The sequence below is a fragment of the Passer domesticus genome, chromosome 3, assembly GCF_036417665.1.
Source record: "Passer domesticus isolate bPasDom1 chromosome 3, bPasDom1.hap1, whole genome shotgun sequence".
NCBI lineage: Eukaryota > Metazoa > Chordata > Aves > Passeriformes > Passeridae > Passer > Passer domesticus.
In genome coordinates, this window is record NC_087476.1 from 21,467,656 (window position 1) to 21,492,799 (window position 25,144).

The 25,144-nt window shown below is 37.9% G+C and overlaps 1 protein-coding gene across 5 annotated transcripts in view; it reads left to right on the forward strand.

Moving 5' to 3' along the window:
• MYOM2 (myomesin 2) overlaps window positions 1-5,239 on the forward strand; it is a 113,354-nt gene extending 108,115 nt beyond the window's left edge. For 3 of the 5 annotated variants that reach the window (XM_064412109.1, XM_064412110.1, XM_064412111.1), the window contains 5 exons: window positions 106-269; window positions 595-631; window positions 745-767; window positions 1,585-1,640; window positions 3,473-5,239. In XM_064412109.1, coding sequence (XP_064268179.1) covers window positions 106-269; window positions 595-631; window positions 745-767; window positions 1,585-1,640; window positions 3,473-3,799 — 607 coding nt within the window. In that variant the 3' untranslated portion in view covers window positions 3,800-5,239. The remainder of the gene's footprint in view (window positions 1-105; window positions 270-594; window positions 632-744; window positions 768-1,584; window positions 1,641-3,472) is intronic. The other 2 variants (XM_064412113.1, XM_064412112.1) reach the window with 2 other exon arrangements.
• Window positions 5,240-25,144: the final 19,905 nt, after the last annotated feature.

Sequence of the window (25,144 nt, forward strand, 5' to 3'; positions counted from 1 at the left end):
CTGTGTTATCATTTGTGACTTTTTGTAGATGGTTACCTATGGACAACATATAGGAAAAGAATGTTCAAACTCATCTCTATGAATCCTTTTTTTTTTTTTCTCCAGGGAATCTAAGATTTCTTCTGGTGAAAAGATGAAGATTGGAGGTGGAGAAGATGTTGCCTGGTTGCAGATAAGTGAACCCACTGAAAAGGATAAGGGGAATTACACCTTTGAAATCTTTGGTAGCAAGGAATCCTACAAACGCACACTTGATCTGTCTGGACAAGGTATATTGATAAGATCAGATTTGTATTGTGCCTTTTCATAGATTTATGCAGATTTTATTGGAAATAGAGGACTTACAGTAAAAACAGAGAGTCTTTGATCAAAACCAGTCATAGTTGAGTTTTATAACCATTGTTATCTTTTTAGTCTTGTATTTGTTTTTAGCACTAGCTGCATTAATTTTCAAGGGTCCAGTTTCTCATTGTGCTACTGTGTGACACTGTGCAGGGTTTAAAAGTTTTAATATGGGTATGTGTTTAAATGTTTATTGAGCCCCAGTGCATGTTATGTTCATGGCAAATCACCCTCTCAATTGTTTTGTTACAGCTTTTGATGAGGCATATGAAGAGTTCCAGCGACTTAAGTAAGTGCTGCATCTTTTGTATTTTAATGCTATAACAACAGTGTCAAAATATAGTTTATTATTAATTTCATCAATAACATTATATGTTTCTCTTTCTTTCTCAACAACTTTAGGGCAGCTGCTTTTGCTGAGAAGAGTAAGTTTATTTTATATTTTATCATAGGTATTTTACAATGTGATCTAATGTTCTTTTTAAAACATTCATCATGATATGCTGACATACTTTACTGAGTTCTGTGGCTACAGAAATCCTCTGTTAGCACAAAATATTGCAATAACAATAGTAATTTGTGGATTTAGTTGTCTTTAATTGCAATGGAAACACACTAAACACTTCACATATTTTGTAAGCCTTCATTGTATCTTCTTGCGTCTGCAGAGATTTGGTGAAGTGTGAATTGTGTGTCATACAAGGAGGTGTTGAGTCTGAAAGCTGCTGAGAATACCAAATATTGAGATCTATCTATCATCAGCTTGCTGCTGCCTGTTCTGCACTGCTTGCTGAGACCCAGACTGTGGGGAAGCTCATTACAGTGAGGGACTGTAGGAGTATTGGAAATTATATCAATTCCCTGATGATGACATGATGTTTCTGCCCACAAAGTCCATGGCAGAACAAATTTTTCGTTAGATTTGGGATACCACCAAGAAGCTAAAAGCACCCTCCTTACTTTGCTCTGGGCCCAAAACATAAGCTGTCAATCTCAGCAGTAACTTCAAGGTTGTTATGTGTATCAGTTTAGAATGCTATGGCACAACCTTGGCCAAAAAAATTTACAGGGACCATACAACACATTAAACCCCTCCCAAAATATCACAAAAATGTTTTTTTTTTTAAAATTAAAAAAAGAAGGCAAAAAACCCCTGTGAGTTATGACTTCAAAATCATTAACAAATGAGTAATTTTGAGTTCTAAACTTCATATGATCACCATATTTTTCTTTAACTTCTAGATCGTGGTAAAGTCATTGGTGGTTTGCCTGATGTTGTTACTATAATGGATGGGAAGGTAAGGACAGCTTTTGTCATGCTGACCAATGAGAGATTTGCTTTGATGTCAAAAGTTTTCATAAAATCTGAAAACAGAAGGAGAATAATTTTATTTTTAGTTCAAATCTATAATTTCCTAAGTAGAACAGACCCAAGTCATCTAGAACGACTGTGGAACAGATCTGATACATTTTTAATACTAATACATTAAAACTTGTTTAATTATTATGATTTAATTATTAATTTCTCTTAAATGACATTACTTCTGAAAGCAATAGTAATTAAATGTTGCCCATGTAACAAAAAAGACTGAAAGAATAAAACTCACACTATTAGATACAAGGTTATTTTCCCAAAATTTTATTTTTGTGTTTGCCTCATCATTCCTTTAAGTATTTTAGAGTAAATCTAGTTCCTGTATGCTATTTGTTAACTTTGCTTCCTATACAATATCACTTCAAGAATACCCACTGACTTAGCTTGCCACTAGATTGTACCCAGAGTATGTAAATCTTCCTTCAGCATTCTGACTTTGGATGCCTGAATTGTGCAAGGCCACTTCTATTTGTGAACATATGCTGCTTTTGATCACCAAAAATTTCTTTCTGTTTTATTTGTACTCTGTGTTATATCACACCTATTCAGTCCTTGTCAATCAAGAAAATCATTCCTCAAAAATGTTCATTCCCTGAAGGGGAATATAGAGAGAATATAAGGAAGAATTCTGGTAGAAATTGTCAGTTTGGGGTTGTTAACAGTAGGGTTTTTCTTTGTTTTATTATTTCCTGTTTACTTTTTCCTTTTCTTTCCTAACACAATGCTGTATATGTTAAATTCTTAAGGTGACTTTATGTAGGGCCAGATTTTGTGCAGTAAAGTTTTCAGCAAAGGTAAACAAAGTATGGACTAAGCAATGCAGCTTCTCAGATGTTTCCTTCATTTTTTCTGTGATCACTGTACCTAAATACATGAAGTTTGCACACACACACTTAGAGGGTGGTCAAAATGGGGTTCAGCAAGTACGTCTATAAAAATTTGGAAGAATGCTGATGAAAATTTTACAAGCTCCTTAAATCTCAGTTCAGCCATTGAGAAATGCTAAGCTGCCAGGATGTTTCGTTAGAAAGCGTCAGCTATTTTCTGAATGTGCTTCACATGCATGCAACACATGGCCAGGTTAGACAGGACTGTGAGCAACCCTGTCTAGTGGAAGGTGTCCCTGCCTGTGGAAGATATCCCTCCCCATTGCAGGGGCATGGCAGGCAGATGATATTTAAGGTCTCTTCTAACCCAAACCATTCTATGATTTTGAGAGCACTTTACCACTATTTATGTATTCTTTATTCTTCATAAAATATTTCCACTTTTCCAGTCAGTCACACCTGGAATCGATGTCCAGTGATTCATGTTATGTATTCTATTTTTAAGTGATTTTATTTTTAATCATCTCAAGCAATAACCTCAGGAGGCCTTGGTCAGAAAAGATTTGCTCAGTTCTCCTCCCTGCTGTGTACAGGGAAGCTTCAAGGATGTTTTTAAAACTATCATTGCCTGAACCTCATGTCAGACTAATGGGTTGTCAGCAGTCCCCTGCAGGCAGGACTGCAATGCCAGTCCAACTTACCATCTTCAGACACTGCAACCCTGAGGCTATTATTGTATCACAGTTACTGGTGAGATGATGAAAAGTCTGAATCAAGGGAAAAATAAATATTAGGGACTCTACTTTTCAGTCTTCAAGAATATGATACCATGTCTTTGTTTAATTAGCTAAGAATAAAAAATGCCTAAAAACAATACAGAGGTTAAACAAATACTGATCTCAAAATTACTTCTGTTTATCTCCCTCAGACACTGAATCTGACCTGTACTGTATTTGGAAATCCTGACCCTGAAGTGGTTTGGTTCAAGAATGACAAGGCCTTTGAAATTGATGAGCACTATGCATTTTCACTGGAACAAGGGAAGTACGCCAGTTTAACCATCAAGGGGGTGACTTCAGAAGATTCAGGCAAATACAGCATCCATGTCAACAACAAGTATGGTGGGGAAACAGTGGATGTCACTGTAAGTGTGTACAGACATGGTGAAAAAATGCCTGAAATTAAGCCTGGTCAACTTGCTAAACCCAGACCAATACCACCATCAGAAGAAGTCCTCAAACCTGAGAGCAAATGAAGATTCTGTAGCAAGTAAAGTTTCACCCTGTGTTTGACAAACATAATAGAATACATGAGCTGTATTTCAGCTATTGGCACACAAAATTAATTGTTAATGTCCAAAGGAAAACTGAGTTTTTAAATTTGCTTAGGGAGGTAGCTGTGCTGTGGTGCTGTACACATCTGCAACAATCTCATTTTGAATGCATATAATAGAGTAGGACTTGCAAACAGTTAAAAGACAAATTCCTGACAGGGGTTCCCATATGAAATGGCAAGTTTCAAAACCTACAAACCTACAGTAAACTTTCATTTTCACACGTGTCAACCCTCTGCAAAAAAACTCCGAAGTCCAAGCAACCCAACAGGCCTCTGAGAACAAATGTCCCATCAGTAAAGGTAGTGAACTGCTGTTAGATAGATATTCAGAGATGGTCCTTTTGGCTTTGAAGTCCTTAGTCCTGTAAGTTCAGTGAATAGTCTTGCTTCAGTAGTGATACTCTTGTTCTATCAATAGTGTGACTTTAGTAGACATTTGCAAATGTCCACTCTTTACTGACTGAACCATAGGTCACATGGTTGTACTTTGTTTTTCCTGCTTTGTGCTAATAAAACTTTAAAAGTCACCTTCGCTACTCACTACTCCAAATCATGCCTAACTAGTTCTATTTACTCTTCTTCATTGTTGAATTATTGCTTATTGCACAATTTCACAGCTGGTAGCATGCAGACTATCAACTTTCAATAAAGAATGCAAATTATGGTTAATCACAGTCACTGGGTGGCACTTGCAACATTAATTTTACTTTATACAATACAGGTCAAGCTTAAACTGGCAACAGAAGATATGTACACAATTCAGTCACCTAAGATAATTATGTCTTTGATTCTCCTCTCAGTGAATAGAACAAGGGAACTCCTCCATGGGTGAAGTGATGTTCTTCTAGGCAAAATTTTCAATACATTCTTATTGTGAAACATTCAAATAGGATGGGCGCCAGTTGCTGATGTATCCCTCATACAATACATAATTGAGTGTTTGCGGGGATGGCTTGTTGGGATCAAGCTCCCTGTTCAATAAAAAAAAAACCTATGTACCCAGAAGAAGTCTTGCTCTTTGTTATGCAGCTTCCAGCAAAGAGTTCTAATGGTGATAGACACTTGTGATAGACACTGAAGGCAGCTCTCCTCTCTTGTGGCTTCTTGCAGTCTCTAGGATAAATGAGATAAAAAGGGAGCATTGTGGGAGATGGGAGCTTGGAAGAGGGGTCACGTGAAGAAATGGCACTGCAAAATCTTCACTGAAGAAACTGGATAAAAGTGTTTGGCTCAAGTATACAGACTAGAAATTTGTGCTTGGGGTCACTGCTGAAAGCTGGTGCTGAGTCTCTCACTCTGAGTTTCAGCTTCTGAACTTAAGTGTGGGAAATATAGAAACAATTGTTCTGACTTCTCTCCCCCCTGTAGCAGACAAACTGAAAAAAAACCAAGAAAATGGGCAGTTTTAGAAGAAATTTAATTTCAGGGTTTCCTCTATTTCTTTTTTTTTTTTTCAAATTTCATTTCAGTGACATAGACCTTTCATTGCTTCGTCTGGAACCCAATTCACTTGAACCACAATGTTTTTTGTTTTGGAGAAAGATGAAAAGCAGATGAAATGAGAAACCAACTCACAATCTGTCAGCTGCAGTAGGTTTGAGCACATATCTGGGAGACAGACGAGCAGCAGCAATCCCCTCCCTCCTCCTTCCCATCCATGGATTTTTTTTTTTTTTTTCTGACTTTACCTATCTGGGTAAAGGTAGGTAGTGAATAGGGCACGGTAGTGAAAACTAGTTAGGAACTCAATGGTTTGAACCAAGTAATGATGAGGATGGATTCACTGTAGTTTCAAATTCTCCAAAGACTGCAAACCTCCTTTGCAACTCACTGATATCTGTAAGTAGTCATGATACAAAACAATAGGCCAGCTCTGGAAAGGAAATAGCATTTGATCACACTTTATTAAAAGTTATTTGATTTAAAATAAAAATATTTTTCAAATATTTTTGTACCTAGAGCAAATGATCTGTGAGTTTATATTTAAGTACAATATAAACATCCAGGATTTATACTGAATGGTGATAAAAAATGTTTTTTTGGGTGAAAACTTGTGGTTAGGTATCCACGTTCTGCACCTGGTCATTGAATGAAAGTGTCCAAGATGTTTAATGACTGAAGAACATGGTACTAACATGAAGTAGTTAAGTTAGGAGATTTTAGGACACAAAGAAAATATGGCTTTACCATCTGAGTATCTGTCAAAATAAGAAAATCTTTTTTTTATAGGAATCTGTCATCACAAGAACTTCAGGAAGACTCAACAAAATAAATGATATTTTCTTCTTCTCTAATTTCTTATTAAAGGTATTTAAGAATTTCAAAATCTTATTATGGCAGGCTCACAAAACATCAGAGGCAGTCTCTGTAGCATACAAAGTGAGTATCAGCAGGAATTTAATATTATTCTTATCTCCTTCTACAATACACAGGTTAATTTTAGCTGACACTATCAAATTACTGCATGTTATGGCAGCTTTTCAGAGGTATCCTTGGGCACAGGAGACAAGGTTAGTCTCATCTCTGCTGTACCTTTTTCTGGCCTTCTTAGTTAAGGAAGTTTCACTTATTTCCTTCCAGGCAAACAGAAATAATTTATTATGACAGCTAATCCTCTGCTGAAGTACAGAAATTATCATTCACAGGAACATTGTATTCTAAAGGCTAAGTACTTCCTAGAAACTCTTTCACATATTTCAGTGTTCAGTGTACATTTGGTTCCTTTGTACACATTTAAAAATCTTGTTATCAGTTCCAGGAAATGAATTGGTTCAACTCTGTTTAAAAGGGACTACTGTCTTTTCAGAGTCAACGTGCACCTGGTTGCCAGGACGGGCAATCCAATCAGAGGATATCAGAGGGTCAAAAATGATGCTCTGGTAATCTATTCAGATGGAATACATGGTGAGGCATATTAGCATTTGCACCTGCCCTCCACAGACCTGGTATTAGCATTAGTTTAATTAATAAACATTTGAAGGGACAAAACAAGAACGTGAGATTTGCTTGAGAAGGTCCGATGCCAAATTAACCTATTCACACTGAGGTCAAGGGAGATGGACTCATTTATATTGCATGTGAATCTATTATTTTTACAAAGCCGGGAGCCCATTATGGTGAACAGGCTGTTTCTGTTACCTTTAAGAAGAAATGTTTCTATCAGAATGATTTTCTGTTGCACTGGTGAGTTTTGTGTTGTCTGAGTTCCATGTTGTGCTTTTCTGGGCAATGCTAGTGTGAAATGGAGCATCACTGCCTTGTCACAGGAGGCAGATAAGATGTCAGCCAGTTGTGCTGATGGGCCAAAGTCGTAGCTGTGCCTGTCATGTTGGCATTCTGCTGCAAGGTTGGCAAGGCTGCCTTTTCTCCAAGCACCTGCTTACTTTGAGGCTGCTTTGATATGTTACTGTTTATTTGCTGGAAAACAGGTTTTATGAAAATTCCTCCTAAGGCAAATTTACAGGTGCTTTTTATGAGGAAAAGAATTTTTTTCTTTTTTATGACAGTGCTTGTCTCTTGTATAAATCTTACTTCAGCCCATAAGGCTCACTTGCATCCCACAGCTCAAAAACTTGTACACACTTCATTAATCTGCTCTTGTATGGAGACAGAAGCTCAGTGATAATAGCACCTTAAGTGATGTTAAGGTACAGACAATTTTTAAAGGCAACTTTGCAATATAATAAAGCACTTTATTCTCTCTCTCTTTTTTTTTTTTTTTTTAAATCTAAGAATAAAACCTCTAGATGGCAGCAGAAGAACAAGATAGAAATAAGTAGATCTTAAAAAGTTTTGCCAGCTATAGCATATCCATCATTTTGATGCAAACACATCACTTAGGCAATGGGAGATTATTAAAAGCATTATACTTATGCCAGTGACAAGGACAGGTCCAGCAAACGACTGTTTCCTGGAAATAGCAGGTGATTTTGCAAGCAATAACACTGCCTCTTAATCTTTTCATGACACACATTAGGAGGTTAAGCATGCCTTGTAAAATATTGCAAGACTCATTTTAGATCAAGTTTTCTCCTTAGGATATGAAAACCCCAGAGTATCAACTGTATTTATGAAGGAAGATTTGAGTTCCAGCTCTGAATGTAAGCCTCTCAGACAACAACTTCCACAGGTTTCTGAAACACTGTTTCCAATACTGTAAGGCCCATGCCCTACAATTTTTATTCAGTCTTTATGGAGAGATTATTCCATTTAAAATTAAGAGATGTGTGAGCAAGGAGCACAGGTCTGGCTCTCAGCACTGCCTTTGCAAGATTCAGTGATGTCAAGACCTGTAAGAAAGTATGACTAGCCTTCTAGATTAATATTTAATTCCTCATTGGAATGTGTCTGTAACTCAGTACTAGCTTTGTCCTCAGGTAGCTCAAGGTTTATCAGACTGTTGTATTTTAAAAATAATGCACTTGTCTTCACATAATTTTGTTTGGGAACATTTCAACTTCCTGTGGGTGCAGTAAAGGACTGTCAATTTGTAATAAACGTGCCATTTTTTAGGTTAATGTAACTTCATTTTATGTTATTGTTTCTCCTCTGTTACATTCATATTGTACAGCTGACATCTGATAGGACAAAGAGACTTAGACTGTCTACTGCAGTTAGAAGTGATATGGGTTAAGAAGTTAACAGCTGCAGCTAAAGCCTTTCCCATGGTATTCTAAATTATCCAGCAAGGTTACCCAATGCAGATTTCACCAGGCACCATCACATCCCAAGAGTGAATCTGCCCTCCACCCTGCTGAGGGCCTCTGTGGGAAGCCATTATCCACACAATGACACTGGTGCACACAGCATGGAGAAGAGACGCAGAGGGAAAGAACTACAGCTTCTGTTAAAGACTGAGCCAGTGCTCAGCAGCTCTTTACCATTTTAAATCACAGTACAAATGGTGATCAAAATTTTAGTCTGCTGGCTTGGTGACCTCCACTGGACCATTCTGAATAAAGAAATGCGCTAAAAGCCAATCCAACAATTGTAAATCACCCCAAAGCCAGCCCTCCTGATTGCAAGGTAGTATGTGAAAAAGAACCCCATATAGTCATGTGCCACTTTAGCTGCCTGGGAAAAAAATTCCTTCCACATATGAAAATGGCAATCAACCTCCTGCATGGTGCTTAATGGGAGGTAAAACACAAGACAACTCTCTGGCTGGGAGTTATGAGGCCACATGCAGATGTCTCCATCTGAGCTAATCACTGAAACTCCCATCTTGGAAATGGAGAGAAACAAGTACCAGTGGGGCACAAGTCATGTCATTCTAAAGCAGGTCTCTCAAATAAGTGAGATGAATCATATATTCTTTCCAGTGTCTGTAAAGGGAGTTTTGTACAAACTGCTTGGAGGGGAGACATTGCATTGGCTGATGTTTGAAGTCAGGTGATAAATTCTGTGCCATCTTTCTCTAATTTAGGCCTTTAGTTGAAGAATCTATTTAAAGATTTCTTTTTTAATACCAGAGGTTTATTCTCTTTTTACAGGCTGTCATCCTCTATTGAACTCTTGTAATTTGTTGCCTTCTTTGTGATATCCATCTTATTTCAGGGTCTGTGGAAGCATTTGTTTTCTACCAGTCACTTGGTCCCAACTCATAGCTGATTCTCATCACTTGTCCTTTCTGAAGACATTTCATTAGGTCTTCAAGCCATTTAAATATGTAGGTCTTCATCCCACTGTTTGGTTGTCTGTGATGCTGCTGTTAGTGCAGGAATTGTTTCTGCCTTTGCTCCTTTCAGTGCCATCTCTCTGCGGCAACTTCTCAACCAATGGGCGCCACAAGCCTTTCATGGTCTGTTTGTGTCCTTTAGCTAAGCCCATAAGATGTGTCTTGTGCAGTCTCTCTGTTGTGCTGGCAAAGCACACCCTCTGGCTGGAGAAGCACCATTCTGTGGTTCTGATAAGTCCAAGTTCCTCTGCCCAAGGCAGCTCAGTAACTGGCAAAAGCTCTGAATCCTCCTGCTTCTGGGCTAGAATCTGTCTGCTTTAGTCTTCTGTTTGGCTAGTTCCAGTTGTCTTTATGTTCAGCTCTGTTACTCTCTAGGTTTTGTGATTTCTTGGTATGATCTGTCTTCCTCTGTGATTTAATCCTGCTTCAATGGCAGAAACTGTCCCAAGAAATAAAAGAGCACAAGGCTTACTTTTCTATTCCCTAGACCAACATCCTGTACATATCATATTTACCTCTTCTAGTGCCCACCACAAACTTCAGTGTCATATTAAGTTCCCTCTAGAGACCGTACTTACCCATCCTAACTTCAGATCAAGAGCTGTTTAAGAGTGTGTGAGCAGACCTGCACCAAAACTTTGGTAAGGTCAGTCCAAACAAATAAAAGTATTAGCTAATTAAGTTCCGTGCTGATGCCTTAGTGCTGGTTAATTTTCTGAGTTGTAACTGAGGTGTCCAAGCACCAGTAGCCATGTGAAATGTGTATGTGACAGCATCAGATTTAGTGACTTATTAGTAAGTAAATAATTGGGGCTATATGGCCTACTGTTCTAATAACCACTTTTCAGTGAGCAAGCCTGTCCTAATGAAAATGAAATGTTTGATTCAGCAGCTTGTGAATCTTGTACTGTTGGTAGGTGAACCAGCATTTCTGGATATTGACCCTTTCCTGTTTGTGATACCTTTTTATTATCATTCACCAATGATTATCTTTCCACTAATTTTTGGGTTACTTAGGGGAAAATGTGTTATGATTAATTGGTGCATTTGTACTTGAACTCATCTGCAAGATAACAGAACTTTGCAGGCTTAAACCTTATACTTCCTGATTTTCTTGGCTCTTGGATAGCCCTTCAGGTCACGTACAGTAAACACCTGTGGCAGCTTTGGCTGTTAAAGGTTATGTTCTGACCTTTCAGGAACAGTTTGGGCTCTTGTGTGATCTTTTTTGCTTATCTTGGTGCATATCCCCTGCTGCTGTAGTCTGGCATTTGGATTCCAATTTTTCTCAGATGCTTCTTTTCCTCTAAGCATGACATGCAAACCTGTTTCACTTTGTTGTGAGGTTTTAAATCTGCTTTTGGGTTCTCTTTAGACATAATCATGTTTTACATGCATAGCTCTCCTATTAGAAAGGCAGTTAATTTCTTATGAATCTTATTTCTTCAGGCTTACTCATATGAAGTAAGTCTGTGCCCCATCATTTTGTGACTGCCTGAAGTGTCCTGCTGCAGATCAGAGAATATCTCTTGCAGACCTCTCTGTCTTCTACATCATTAAGTGTCATGGTTTAGCACCAACTGGTAACTAAGCACCATGGAGCTGATTGCTCACTTCCCCCAGCTCCTCACCCTGGTGGAGGGGGAGAAAGGGAAAGAAAAGGCAAACATCGGGGATTGAGACCATTACAGTTTAATAATTAAAAACAATAAATACCACTACTAATAATAATAATTGTAATTAAAAGGGGTGAGAGAAAGAGAGGGGAATATAATCCAAGAGAAACAAGTGGGGAAGAAGAAGAAACAAGAGAGGAATGAAATCCAAGAGAAACTCACCACATGCTGACCAATGTCCAGACCATTCCTGGGCAACAATCAGCAACCCTCAGCCAACTGCCTCCAGTTTATAGGCTGAGCATGACATTCCCTGGTGTGGAATATCCCTTTGCCCAGTTCAGGTTAGCTTTCCTAGCTACACTCCCTCCCAGCTTCTTGTACACCTGCTCACTGGCAGGGCAAGAGACACTGAAAAGTCCTTTATTTACAGTAAGTACTATGAGCAACTAAAACATCAGTGTGTTATCAAGATTATTCTCATACTAAATCCAAAACACAGAATTTTGTAAGCTATTAAGAGGAAAATTAACTTCATCCCAGCTGGAATCAGGACATCAAATTACCTGTATTGTAACCCATTTAATTAGCCATGATTTCTCTTCTCGGAAACTTATCCTTACCTGATAGAAGTAAGACTCAGAAACATCACTTTCCAAGCTCTGCACAATACATTCTGATGGGCTCTAATCAGGCCTCATACCCATCTGACACCAAAATATATGACTATTTCACTCCAAAGAACATAGCTAGTAATTCCCCTTCCATCAGAGCACATCTTGTTGGGCCTGACAGGCTTTAATTGAAAATGCCATGGGCTAATGACTTTACAGTAACTGTGCTCCCAAGTCTCCTCCTGAGGCCTCAGACTGTAATTAAAGATGCTCCACAGGCATTTCAGGATTGCCAGCTTGCTTATATCTGTCTTTATTCTTTCAGATATCTTGTATTGTGATGTTAAAGAGACAGGGATATTGGGAGTGGCCAAAGGGACCTCTGTCTTTAGTCTGAACAGTTAAATAAATTGAGCCTCTAAGGGGTAATCCATCCAGAAAAATGCAGCCAAGACTCGTAGTGCTTTTCTCTTTCAGGAATGAAACTGGGAATAATAACACCAGCACACACTCCCTAGAGATTGGGCTAATCTTTGGAGGGTTGCTTATCCTTGCAGGAGCAATCATTTGCAGCATAAGCTGAATCTGGCTGACATGTTAACAAGCTTGACCCACAGTGTGGAGACCCTTACATAATACTGACAGCCTAAATGAACATTCTTTGAGCTCTCCCTGCTTAGCAGCATGGCTACATGATGGTGATTACCCCTGGAGCTGGAAAACCTCTCAAGGTTTCTACTTGTGACAGAGAGAGTTTTTACCAGTGACTGATCTTTGGTAGCAACCAATACTGTGCATAAACTTGCAATATGGTTACTTTGATTTGACTCAGATTCTTGTTTTGATAAATTTTGAATCAGAGTTCAAATGATTCTACTCTACAGTAAAAAAAGTAAACCTTGTCATGGAACTTTGTTACACCACAGCTTTACAGCTTTACACATATTAAAACTGCTTTTGCCAATACCTTTGACAGCAGTTCTTTTAAGTGATCTAAATTCATGACAGATTGAATGGAGGAGGAGCAGGAAAGGAGATCTGAGGAAGAAAGTTGTCTCTTTCTGTCCTCTTCAAAACCTATGAAAATGTGGCCAAGTTGGTAAATTTTATTTTGCACATGAGTAGAGATTTCCTAGTGGTAAAACTGTCTGATGGTTCTGTCACACAGATCAAGCTCTAGCCAGCCATAGCTGTCCCCTTCTCAGGATCTCTGAGCAGCACTGCACCTGATAAATTTAATACATAGGGTGACCTGAACATGCTATTCATGGTGAAAAGTGAGACACACTCTTCTTTCTATCTGAGGAGGTGCTAGCTGGGATTTCTTCAGTTTGAAGAGTTTCTTCTCCATACCAGCTGCTCAGATACCAATAACAGAGGTGCCACAAAATAAAGATTGTGTTTGGGCTACATAACCTGATTAAATGTTCATTTCTGGTTGACTGGCAGTGGGATGGATATCATATAAGGCAGAGCAGGAGCTGCACAGCTATCAGTATTCTCTCTGCAGTGATTTCATCTGTCAAGCTTCATACAGCATTTTTGCTGTGGTTTTATAGAGCCAAAATCTTTAATAGAAAAAAACCAATAAGGTATCCCATGACCTGCCAGTTTCCCTGATGTGTCCCTGGTTCGCTGTACCCAGATTCAGTGACTCATTGTGGCCATAACCTCAGTGTTTACATCTCTCTTGCTCTTATGGCATGGTACAAAACAAACCTCAAGAATCTAGCATATGTTTTTCTCACCTCTAGAAGTACTTTGATTTAAAAGTTCTCTTTTGTTTTCATTACCTTGTCATTGGGGCCATAAGCTATTTTGTGAAGAGTTGCAGCTCCACCTTTGAAACAATAAAAATGAAAAAAAAAAAGTTAAAAAAGGAAAAAAAGCATATTTTGACTGTCATTTTCTGATTTTTAAGCTCTGCTTTGTTTTATTTGCTTTTCTGAATTAAAATAAAAGATTCGGTGATGAACCTACACCTAATTTGAAAGACAAGGAAAAGCTATTTCTCATAGCTCTTGTTTTCCTTTTTATAAATTCTATAAATTCATCTTTTTTTTTTTTTTTACCAGTATTTGATTGAGTGCATAATCTCTTGTGAAGTATGAATCATATTGGAGAAACTTGGTAACAACTGCTGCAGTATTCCTATTCAACCCAGAATGGCAAAACCTTAGCTATCATTTCCTAGAAGTGCATTTTATAGTAAAAAACTTTAATAGATCAGTGTTCAAATTCTTCACAGAAAAGCAAAATTATGAGGATAGAATAGCAGGGAAAAAGTATTGCACTTCAGGCATAAGAAATGTCATGAAAAAAGTGTCCTGGGAAACTGAGGCTCTTAAAAATTTGAGGTTGTGACTTGGAATAAAATTAGCATGTTGGAATGTAGGAAATGGACAACACACAGCATGGAAAAAATAGATGTATTGCAACTTGTCCCATCTATTGCTCTCTACAACTCCCTGAAAAGAAGTTGTAGCAAGGTGGGGATTATCTTCTTCCAGAGAATATGGCTTCAAGAAGAACAAAGGGAGGCTAGGTTAGACAACAGGAAGAATTTCTTCATGGTAAGGGTTATAAAGCATTGTAATGGGCTGTCCAGGGAAATGGTGGCTTCACCATCCCTGGAAGATTTCAAGAAATAGCTGGATATGACACTCAGTCCAACTCTGGGTCTACTTTAAAGAGTGGTGGTTGATCAGAGATTGGACTTGATGAACCTAACTCCAACCTAATTTATGCTATGCTTCTGTCAAAATTTAAAGACATCAAAATGAAAAAAAATAAGAGAATATGAGTACTTCTACACAGTGACTAACCTACCACAAAAATCTCAATTTTTGTCAGGGGTATCCTTTCCTAGAGGGATACATTTTTCAGAGGGGCTACAGCACATATACCTCTACAGACAGGTGATTCTGTGTGTTATATGAAGCACTATGCATGAAAGCATGTGGAAAAACCAATGTGTGAAAATATGCACAGTGCTATAGTCCAGCCATCCTTCTGTTGTTTGATAAACGACTAATGGATAAGCATTTAACACCATTCAGGTAAGCATTCAAGTATTATGAGGAAGCAACCCTCATTGAGGGCAACAGAACTTGAATTGGAAGGAACTTGCTAATTTTCAACAGTGAGATTCAATTAACATGTGGGACATAACTTCAATAGCAGCTGAGAGACAGGGCATTTTTCTGAATAGATACAGATTTGTTAAATTACAAGTTATTTAATACTTGCTAGTCAACTGCATTTTTGTTTGTTTGTTTGTTTTGTTTTTGCCTAGGAGGGGAGGGGTGGCTGGCAGCTCTTTTGTGCAGGCTGGTCACTGATTTTTCTCCCTGCTGTAAAAATCTACAAGGCTATTGCAGTAGTCCCATGTAGTCTGGCCACATTAAGTGAAACTTTAATTCTTTCTCTAGATCATAGATTTAGGGACAAGGTCCTGAATCAAAGAATGAGACTTTGTCATTTTGCAGGGTGTACAACTCAACAACAATGAGGCATCTCTTCCCTTACTGGGGAAGCAAAATGAAGCTTTTGTCACTGTAAAAGATATGTGACAAGTACAGTGGTATTTGCATTCAGAAATGGGGATCATTAAAGACCTTGAGCTGGATGCAGCCCTTTGTATAGCATCAGGCTGAAATGTTGAGTCTCAGGCTTGTCATATTATTAAAACAAATGGGGTCATACAAAGTGACATGTTGTTGGGCACTGGCAAGGTTTGGTCCCCAAGGACTTTTGCCTGTGCTAAAATCTGCTTATCAATCAACCGGGCATTCACATTTAATCCTGGTGCCGAAACATTCTTGCAGGTGAATCTTAATTTGTGAGCTCTTTGCATTCTCTTGTGAGTCAAGAAGTTAAACTAATTTGATATTGCACTCCTTTGATAATGAAAAAGGCTGATGAGAACAAGACAGAGTTTACAGTACTGTGTCTCATTAAATCATTTTGCATTTCAATAGCAGGATGACTTATCTTTCAAATGGTGTTTGTGATAAAGGATGGATAAAACCTGTTCAAAAGTCATAGTAAAAATATAAATGTTAATTAATTTTCATTACAATAAAATTCAAATTTCTGCTAAAAAAGTCTCATATCCATCTATGAGATGTAACATTGCCAATGGTTGGAATTTCCAGTGCATCACCTCATAAAGGTGGAGCATGGAGCATGGACCTCTAGGACTTGGAAGTCCTAGACTGATGCTAGTACCTCAGTTTTCATTTAAAACATAAGAATTCAATTCTAATCTGGTGGTTATTGCACAGAAAAACTAAAGAACCTGAACTAGAAAAGGCAGCAAATAGAAAAGTTTGCCCTTCAGGGCTAGGGGGAAGTCAAGTGCATTTAACACTTCTCAAGAGAACTGGACTTCCACTGTCCAGCTGTCCACTTCAACCACATCATTCACAAGTGTGGTCTCCCCAGATGCACCCAAAGAAGAACATCTTCTGGTTGCTGCCACTGGAGCAACTTGGCAAACTATCTGAGCAACCTGGCAAACTATCTGCTATGGAGCCCCTTTCTTTGGAGGTGTCATGGAGCCAGGAAACACTGGCTACATGAACTGTCCTTGTTAGAATTGCAATCTGCCCCTCACCACCATTTTCCCTTGTGATCATTCTCTCATGACATGACAGAAGCAAATCAATTTATTAGATATAATCCCTACTCTTGAATGCTGCTGAACTGGTTGAAGAGAAAGGGATGCTGAAAGCAGCTGTACACTGAATTTTTCTTTCTGATGGGCTGCAGAAAGTCCCACTGGGTGTGAGGTGAGCATCCCTGGGTTGTAACTTTATAAACCTGAAGACTGATAGTTAATAATAAGATTACTTTTATGTCATGTGTAATTAACATGGTGTGATGATCAAGATTTTTTAGAAAAGAAACTGCTTAAAACCAACTCCAAAACAATTAGTTATATGGGAGTTTGATTTCCAGGTACAGCAATGTCCTTATCTGTGCCTTCTTGGTCATGTTCATATAATAGTCTACTTACTGCAATGTACAATAATACAATGTCAAATTCACATGACAGAACTGTTATCTTTAGCTGTAAACTCATAAATAAATTCTTTATACAAAGAAATATGCTGTTCTTTTCTTATTGGCAACTTGCTACCCTAAAGAAAATTTTTATATGCTTATTAACATAATTGTCACATAATACTGCTGCTCTTGACAAGAGCAATGCAAGCCATTCTTTTTCATAGCTTTTGAATAAAAAACTAATATTCTTGAAGTACTTTTGTAAAAATGACGATTATCCGGAATTCAATTCACACTGATCTTTAGTATTTACTGTTTAGAGGGAAAATCTAGGGTCTAGGCAGTACCTAGTTCTGCATGTGCTCATTAGAAAGATGCATAAATCGAGCAGTTTAACTCATGCACAGGTAGAAACCCAAACTCATCAACATCTAAAATGATCATTTATACTTCATGAAACAAATGTTTTAGGTTATGGGTGAAGACAAAAGGGAGAAAAGGAGCTGATTTCTTATCAGAATAAGAGTAGAAACACTCTCATTATGCCAAGAGATGTGCTAAACATTACCCATAATGAAAAAATGCAGGTCATATTCACAGGTTCCTAAATCCAGGCTAATGAATATTTGGCCATGTGTATCCTCTGTGCAGTGCTGCAGTGCTCATGAATCAAATAATGGCTGCATCTTTGGAAAATGCTGAATCCTAGAAATGCTAATGAGGCAGTATGCAGAAGTCATAACTGTTGCCACTGTCAAGTGGCCATGAAAATTATTATCTGTTAAGATATTCGAGGCCAAGCTACTATCCTCTAAATTCTCATGGAACTTATCTGATTTACTAACTAGTCATTGCATCAAGATTTTTAGTTTGTCATGGCAACCTGAGAAGAGAGAGTTAGTAGGATGCCATCAGGCAGCAGTCATGGTGCAAGCATAAGGTAAATGCCTTTAAAGTTAATGATGCAAACTCTTCATTGCAGCTGTGGGCACACAGTGACCTGGGGCAGGTGCACAGATGCTGTAAATTACTTTGGATGCCAGTAGCATGACCCTGGGCCAGCTGTGTATCAGACCAGACTGGTGGCATAAGTTACAATAATACAGCTGCTGCTGTGAGTGATCCTGAGTGGCTGTTGTGGCAGATGTAATGCCAGCGTCATGCATAACTCCCTTTTTTTTTTCCTTTTCCGTCCTTACTCTGGCTGTAGGGTTTAGGGCAACCTCGGACCTGCTGCATTTTTTCTGCCCCTCTAGGGAATTATCCCACCCTGAATGATCTTTCATTGCTGCTAGCCTTCATAATTCAGTAAAATGCTGTAAGTTATCTTGAACATGAGACAAGCCAAGGCAATATAATTTCCTTTGCTTTGCATATTTTTTGTGGTTTACATTATATTTTATTGTAATAGCATGGACAATCATTTTGCTTTAATTGCAAATCTTGGATCCAGGAAAATGCTTTTAACAATATCAAATGACTATTCACCTGGGTAAAAATTGTAACTGAAAAGCAATGCTATTGACAAAATTATCTGTCAGGGCAACAGCATCCTCTCTGCAGCTTTCACAGTGTGATGTTATTAGTGCATGTGAAAGCTGCCTGCCTGCTCTGCTGCCTGCTTTTTAGTGATAAGTTTTATCTATTATATTGCAGGAAATTTTGGTCAAAGACTTGTATATTTTGCAGTTTTCTGAATATATCTCAAGATCTTCAGGTTTTATCATCTGCAGATAATTGCTGCAAACAAACAGATATTAGTCAAGTGGAAGAAGAGGAAGAAACATCTGCAGCAGCACCAGCAAACAGAAGTTTGGAGGTAGCAAATGAATCATATGAAACTAGGACAGACCTAGCAAGGAACAGACACTGTTCATCTGTGCAGTAAAACCCACTTACTTTAAGCCACAGCTGTAAAATTAATGGAGTTTTGGTAAGCTGCCACTCCCTGGGGATAATAGTAAGTTTATGTGTCTTATGAATGTAAGATTTCTTACATTCTCCTTTCCTTATCCTGGTAACCTAGTTTGCTGAAGTCCTTTTTACACTGCTCTCTTCTCTCTCTTTTTTTTTTTTTTTTTTTTTTTTTTTTTTTTTTTTTTTTTTTTTTTTTTTCCATGGAATATGCCAAGACCTCTCATAAAGCAGTCACTATATTAGGAGACAGAAACTCACAAAGCCTGGGTAAATGTCAGCACCATGGAACAACTTTCACCCCTGAAAGGTCAGACTGCAGTTCCAGCACATTGTGGTCCAGTCAGCAAGAAACCAGCCAAGCACATCAGTTCAGCATAATACCACATTATTACATTTATCTGGCCAGCATTAAATGTGCTGCAGCCTCACGCTTTGTTTTCTTTGACTCTGAATGAATGAAGCAGATTTTGTAGGCCATCCTAAAGCTGTTCATTCAAAGATTAGGAAAAGGCCATGTTGTCTGATGGGGGATTTAGGCTGAGTGGAAACACCTAACACCAAACCCATGATCCTCAAACCCTCATCCAGCTTCTCTCTAATCTTCACCATTTACATTTGCTAAATAACAAGAATATAACATCACAGCTAGCTGGTAGCACTGTAGCTGTAGTGGGAAAAGGGAGCTCCTGGGCCAAACTTGCATCTGTCAGACTTTGCCTTTTTCTCTTGTGTCCTCAGAAAGCATTTGCAGAGAGCTGATTCTTATCTTAGACAATTCTACCTACAAAAAGCAGTAATTTGAGAGAAGTTGTTTGAGTGGTTTGTTTTGAGGGTAGAGGGAAATGGGTGTGAGAACTCTCCAGGTTGCAAATCTCAAATGGAAGACTGTGCTGCCTGGAACTAGTGGGCACCTACTAAGTGTGAACCCTTTCTTCAGGACTCTTCCCCTGAGGCTGCTCTGTGCTTGGTATAGTGTTTCTTGTGGGTCTAGTTCTCCTGCATTGGGATGCCTAAAGGCTAGGTACAACACTGCTTAACATTTTGATTCCTAAATTCTTGTGGGATCGGTTGCTGTGCATACAGGAAATGCTTTGGAAGCCTTAATTTTCTTATCTGTTTATCAAATTTGTCAATTTGTCGACTGAATTTGAAAAACACATGCCAAGGACTTTACTACAATTTGCATATATGTGCACATACATTTTTTTTTAACCAGACAGCAGCACTAGGAAGACTGCAGGGTTGTATGTTACTAGACCCTCCACATGCTTATTGATTACACATTACATTACAGCAGAGATTATATATTGATTCCATAGCATTTGTAATGACATTTTCATGACCATCGTGACTGATTTTTTAGAAGACTAGATAAATTACTCATCTGATGGTTGCTCAGTGCTAATGACTTATTTTCCTTGGGTGACTATTCTGTAGGAGATAATTGTACAACCTATGAAAGTTTCTAAAGCTGTGTTTTGTGTGGGTGAGCCAACACTTCATTGAAGGGGTCTGCATGTTACAACTTTACTGTTTCCTAGGGCAGGCTGCCGATCTCTGTCTTCATTTTTCTGAACATTATCAGAACATCTAATTTCTATTCTGCTTTAGGGTCATGCTAAGTTACCAATTTTAAACAGTTTGTGTGATGTTGACAGTTTTAATTTGTTCCACTTGGTATGTTAGCAGGCCTATTGTTTGTTCAAAGTAGATTTTTGTGTTTCTGAAAGAGACGGTTTCTGCATTTTCTCAATGCAATGCAATTTGTACCCATATTGCGGCTCCAGACATCTCCTTAAGGGCAAGTCTAATTGAAGTTGCTTGATTTCTGCTACCAATCAGAGTTTTTTCAAACTGGGTTTCTTTTCAACTGTAATGCTTTAAGCTTCTCCTGTATTAGCAGGCTCACTCAGGTGTAACATTTTCTCTGAATCTCTCTGCTTGACCACAGCCCTCTGGTTCACTTTAGTCAGTTTCCAACTAAAATTTAAAAAGCACCTGATGAGCTCTGAGACTGATTAATACTTATGAGAATTTACTTGTCCGTTCTTAAAATGATTGCATCTAAATTAAGCCATAAATCTAGCTCTGACTCACCTTTCAGCCAGCTGTGCCTTAGCTGGACTCCCAGCAGAGCAGGACAGGATTCTGGGGGGATGCAAGGACCACAGTCTAGAACTCTGTCATTCAGCAGTCATTTAAGGGTCCTTTCACTAGTCATTTAAGATAATATTTCAACAGTTACTAAGTGAGTCACTTTATTCTTCCTATGTCCCTTTTTTCTTTGGAAGAAGAGGAATTTGCTGTTAGTTTCAACTGTGCAGTGTGTTATGCAGGGGAAAACGTAAGTTTGTATGCCCTTGCATTGGAATGAATAGTTTGTAAAAGAGAGGAGGAAGGTGAAAAGTGTCATGGTATTTGTTATTTGAGGCTTTTACTTGCCTCTTTGATTTCCGCAAAATGGCAAGTGCTTGACGTTCATGTATCTCTTCTATATCCAAGCATAAACAAAACTTAGATAATTCGATTATCTCATCACTGACAATGTAATAATCTGTGGATTTTTGGACCTTCATGTACACTTTAAATGTACATGAAGGACCTTAATGTACATTTTAAAAATCTTTTGTTTGTGATTAATTTATGTTAGTCTTTTATTGTAGGAATATATCAAAATTACTTTTTATTTTCTTTCCAAGTAAATCACTAATCATGCAAAGCTTTCTTTTTCTCAGCAATCAATAAGCTGGTTTTTTCCATTTGGTTTTCCAAGCACACATGAGCCTTATACTCCCTCCATTTCCTCTTTCAACATTTTGATGTTTTGCATTTTAGTTGAATTTGGATGTGTCTTTACTGAACAGCTGTCAGGAAGAGATACATGAAAGCAGAGAGGCAAGAGAGACTGATGGTTGGACCAGGAAATATGCACCAGTGTCTTCAGCTTCCCTACCATGAGCAGTCTTTGCAGCTGGGGCAACCTCTGCCCCTGGCTTCCCTATTCTTCCCCCAAAGCCATTTTTTCCCGTTAGGAAAGGCACTTAATGAAGAATGCAGCAAGGAAATTGGGTCACACAGAAGAAGGGCGAGGATGGAACTGATGACAGAGATGGTCAGGGTGGTTGTCAGGAGAGTTGTTGCTTGCATTCTCAGTGTGGTGGTATGTTCTAGCTGCAAAATCCTCTCAGAGCAAACCAATATTTAATTCTTAGTACAGACTTTCAGTCCAATAACTGGAGGATTTATGGGTCCTCTCTGTCATGCAGTTTCTGCATGCTGAAGGTTGTCTTGGCTACTGAGTGTGTACGGTAGTAGTAAATCGAAAGTTTTCTGCAAATCGTACAAGATCTGTTATCATCTTTGATTTGGGAAATCTAACAGAAAAAAATTATTTATTTTGGGAACCAACATGAATGATGTAGTAACATTAGAAGAATTAAAGCACACCCACTGTCCGGTTTTAAGCTCATTTCTGCTTTGTTGTGTCACTACAGAGACTCAAAAATTAGTTTCTTTTGTGAAAAAAAAAAAACTTAGGATACTAATTCAGACCTTTACTATGTGAATATAGGTGTTCTGAAGGCAAAACCTTCACAAATATTTCAGGGAGGCTAAGCAGCAGCTAGATAATTGATAATGAATTATCTGAAACTTAGACATTGTGGAAACAGTCTAGACCCAGGCCCAGAGCTAACACACACCCACAGAATTCCATTGAAACCACACTCTCTGATAAAGTTCAGCATATTTCCCTAAGTAGTAATATACCCTAGAGTATTTCAGAAATTACAGTATAAATATTATGAAAAAAATGCACTTCATAAATAAAATTTTTTTGTTCTTAATAAAAAATTATATGCATAAGGATCCAATTGTATACCATAAAGAATGTTCTAATTTGAAAGTATTTTTTAGAGTGCAATATTTTCATCCCATATGTAACATTATAAAATTTTCCAACTAAATAAAATTATGTGTATACAAACATAATTTTTACACAAGATTTAAACTGAAAATAGTAAAAAAGACCGAGACTGAGAAATGCTATTATTAATGCTCCCTGTAAATGTAAAGTTATGTAAGGAAAACTTTGCCCCACAGGGTTGATGAACTTTGAATGTATTATTATGGGAAGGAGAATTCCTCAATAGAAAATGAGTATTCAAGATAAGTTCCTGAGGATGCATTTGGATTCTGGTAAATTTTTGCTGATAAAATTCTATCTATCATGTCTTTATGCCTTGATTCAATTCTAAGTTGCTCACTAAATCTGTGTATGCTAGAAATGCATGGGACTGCTGCAGTTTACTAAATCATGCTATGAAAGATTAGAATTGTTCTGTGTAAGACTCAGGAGACCTGGGGTAGTTCATGAAGCTTTCATTAAGCATTTTCTCTTGCATTTATCATCCATTAACTGATAAAATAGATGTACCAACAGACTGCTAGCTGTGTTAGAACCTCTCAAATCCACTCTGATGTGAGGGAAAACTGTTGTACATTTATTTTCTCAACAGAAAAAAATTTCAGGAGGTCCAGCTTTCTCATTTATATTAACTTCTAGCAGAGAAGGATACTTTCATAATTAGAATTTTATATTTCAATACATTGTAGCTATACTAGTACTGCCAATGCCATGAACAGTGGGAATAAAGACTATCATTCCTTAAATGGCACTGAAAAGTATAGATATTTTTTCTTCCTTTCAGCAGATCTGAGTAATTTTTTACTAGAAAGGTTCTTTGCCATTAATGTACAGTTTACATATAATACAGCTCTTTTAAGCCAATAAAACTATTTATGACACATTTATTCATTCTGTGATAATGAGCAAAGATTTATTGGGTCAGCACACCAAATTGCAATATATATTACTTTGTTCACTTTTAAGACAGATTGGAATTGAGATATTATAGTCAGAGATACTAATGATAATATAATTTATTAGAGTTTACATCAGATGTTGATATTTTAAATCCATAGTCCAAATTAATTAATTCTGACCAGCAGCATGGCATTATATTCAGCTTACTGCCGACTCCTAGAATTTATTGCAAAATGATCTTGTTTCACCTGTTATATCAGAATCAGTTTGCAGAAAGCTTTTTTGCTGCAGAGATATCTCTCTTAAATTTGTTCCACAGATTAAAAGAAGAGGAAATGTTTAAAATGTCATTAAAATTGAGTAGCAAATTTTTCAGTTTAAAAAAGAGAGAAGGAGGAGAACTAATTTCTCATTTCTCATCAAAGGTAGGCAACTAATTAGTTTCACTCCAATTAATACTTGGGTTATATAAAAGATGACTGATTCTGTCTAGGTTTTTTATCCTTTGAACATATGGCAACAAGGAACACAGAAAGTTTTAATCTGTCATATTTGTGCTTGTATCTTAAAGTGTGAATATATGGGCTATGCACAGGCAGTGGTCTGGTATTTTGGCTGCAGAGATAAGCGCATGCTATTCAATCATTTTTATTTCCACTGTTTACAGCTGATAAAGAACAGATCTTGGCCATGCAGAAAGCATGTTGATCACCTAAATTGTGTACAGATGGCTTTTGAAAGTGTATCCAGATTGGTGATTCCAGAACAGAGCTGAGAATATAACAAAAATGGTGACATGTAAAATTTAGTCTCACAGTAAGATGCAGAGTCTGGACAAAAAATGGCCTTCAAAAAAAAAAAAAAAAAAACCAACAAAAAACATCTAGCTTGTCTCAATTTCCTACAGCTAGTCCCATGCTGCTGCCCACTCACTGCACCCCTCCCTCTCCCCTTTCCCAGATTCTGCTTTCTCCCACTTTTTGAAATCTGCTGTTTGAATTTCCACTCCCATGCACAAGCAGACCCTGGCACAAGTTCAGCCAGGGAAGGCTTTGGTGCTCCAACCTTTCTCACACAGGAACAGGTTCCATGTGCTCTGCCCAAGAAAGTGCTTGTCCAATACAAGCTTGCCCGGAGCTATATGAAAGCAGACCTGAGGGAAATGGGTGGAACAAAAGCCCTTGCTGAAGATGGCATATAGGATGATGCAGGAGAAGGGTAATGGTAAAGCTCAGCAGCCCAGGAACATGGACTTTTTCACAATGTCTTGGACTGCTCATTCCTAAAGCTCAGCCTGCTACTGGCAGGAGCAGTACCACAGAAAGTTATGCTGTAAAGCTGTTACTTGTGCTGTTTCTAACAGACTAGGTATGAGTTCCCCAATTTTGGGGAAAATTTTACTCTTCTTGTCATCCTCTCAGCCCCTCATTTCAGACATGGTGATTTAGAAAAAGGGTTTGCTAACCTGGGTGTAAATTTACCTTAAAAAAAAGTATAAAAAAATTAAATATGGGCAGCTTGAACAGGTGGATATTTTAAGCTCTGTCATGTTCACTGTGGGTGAAAATTTCTCCTGCTTGCAGAGCTTTTGCAGGAATAGAGGGAA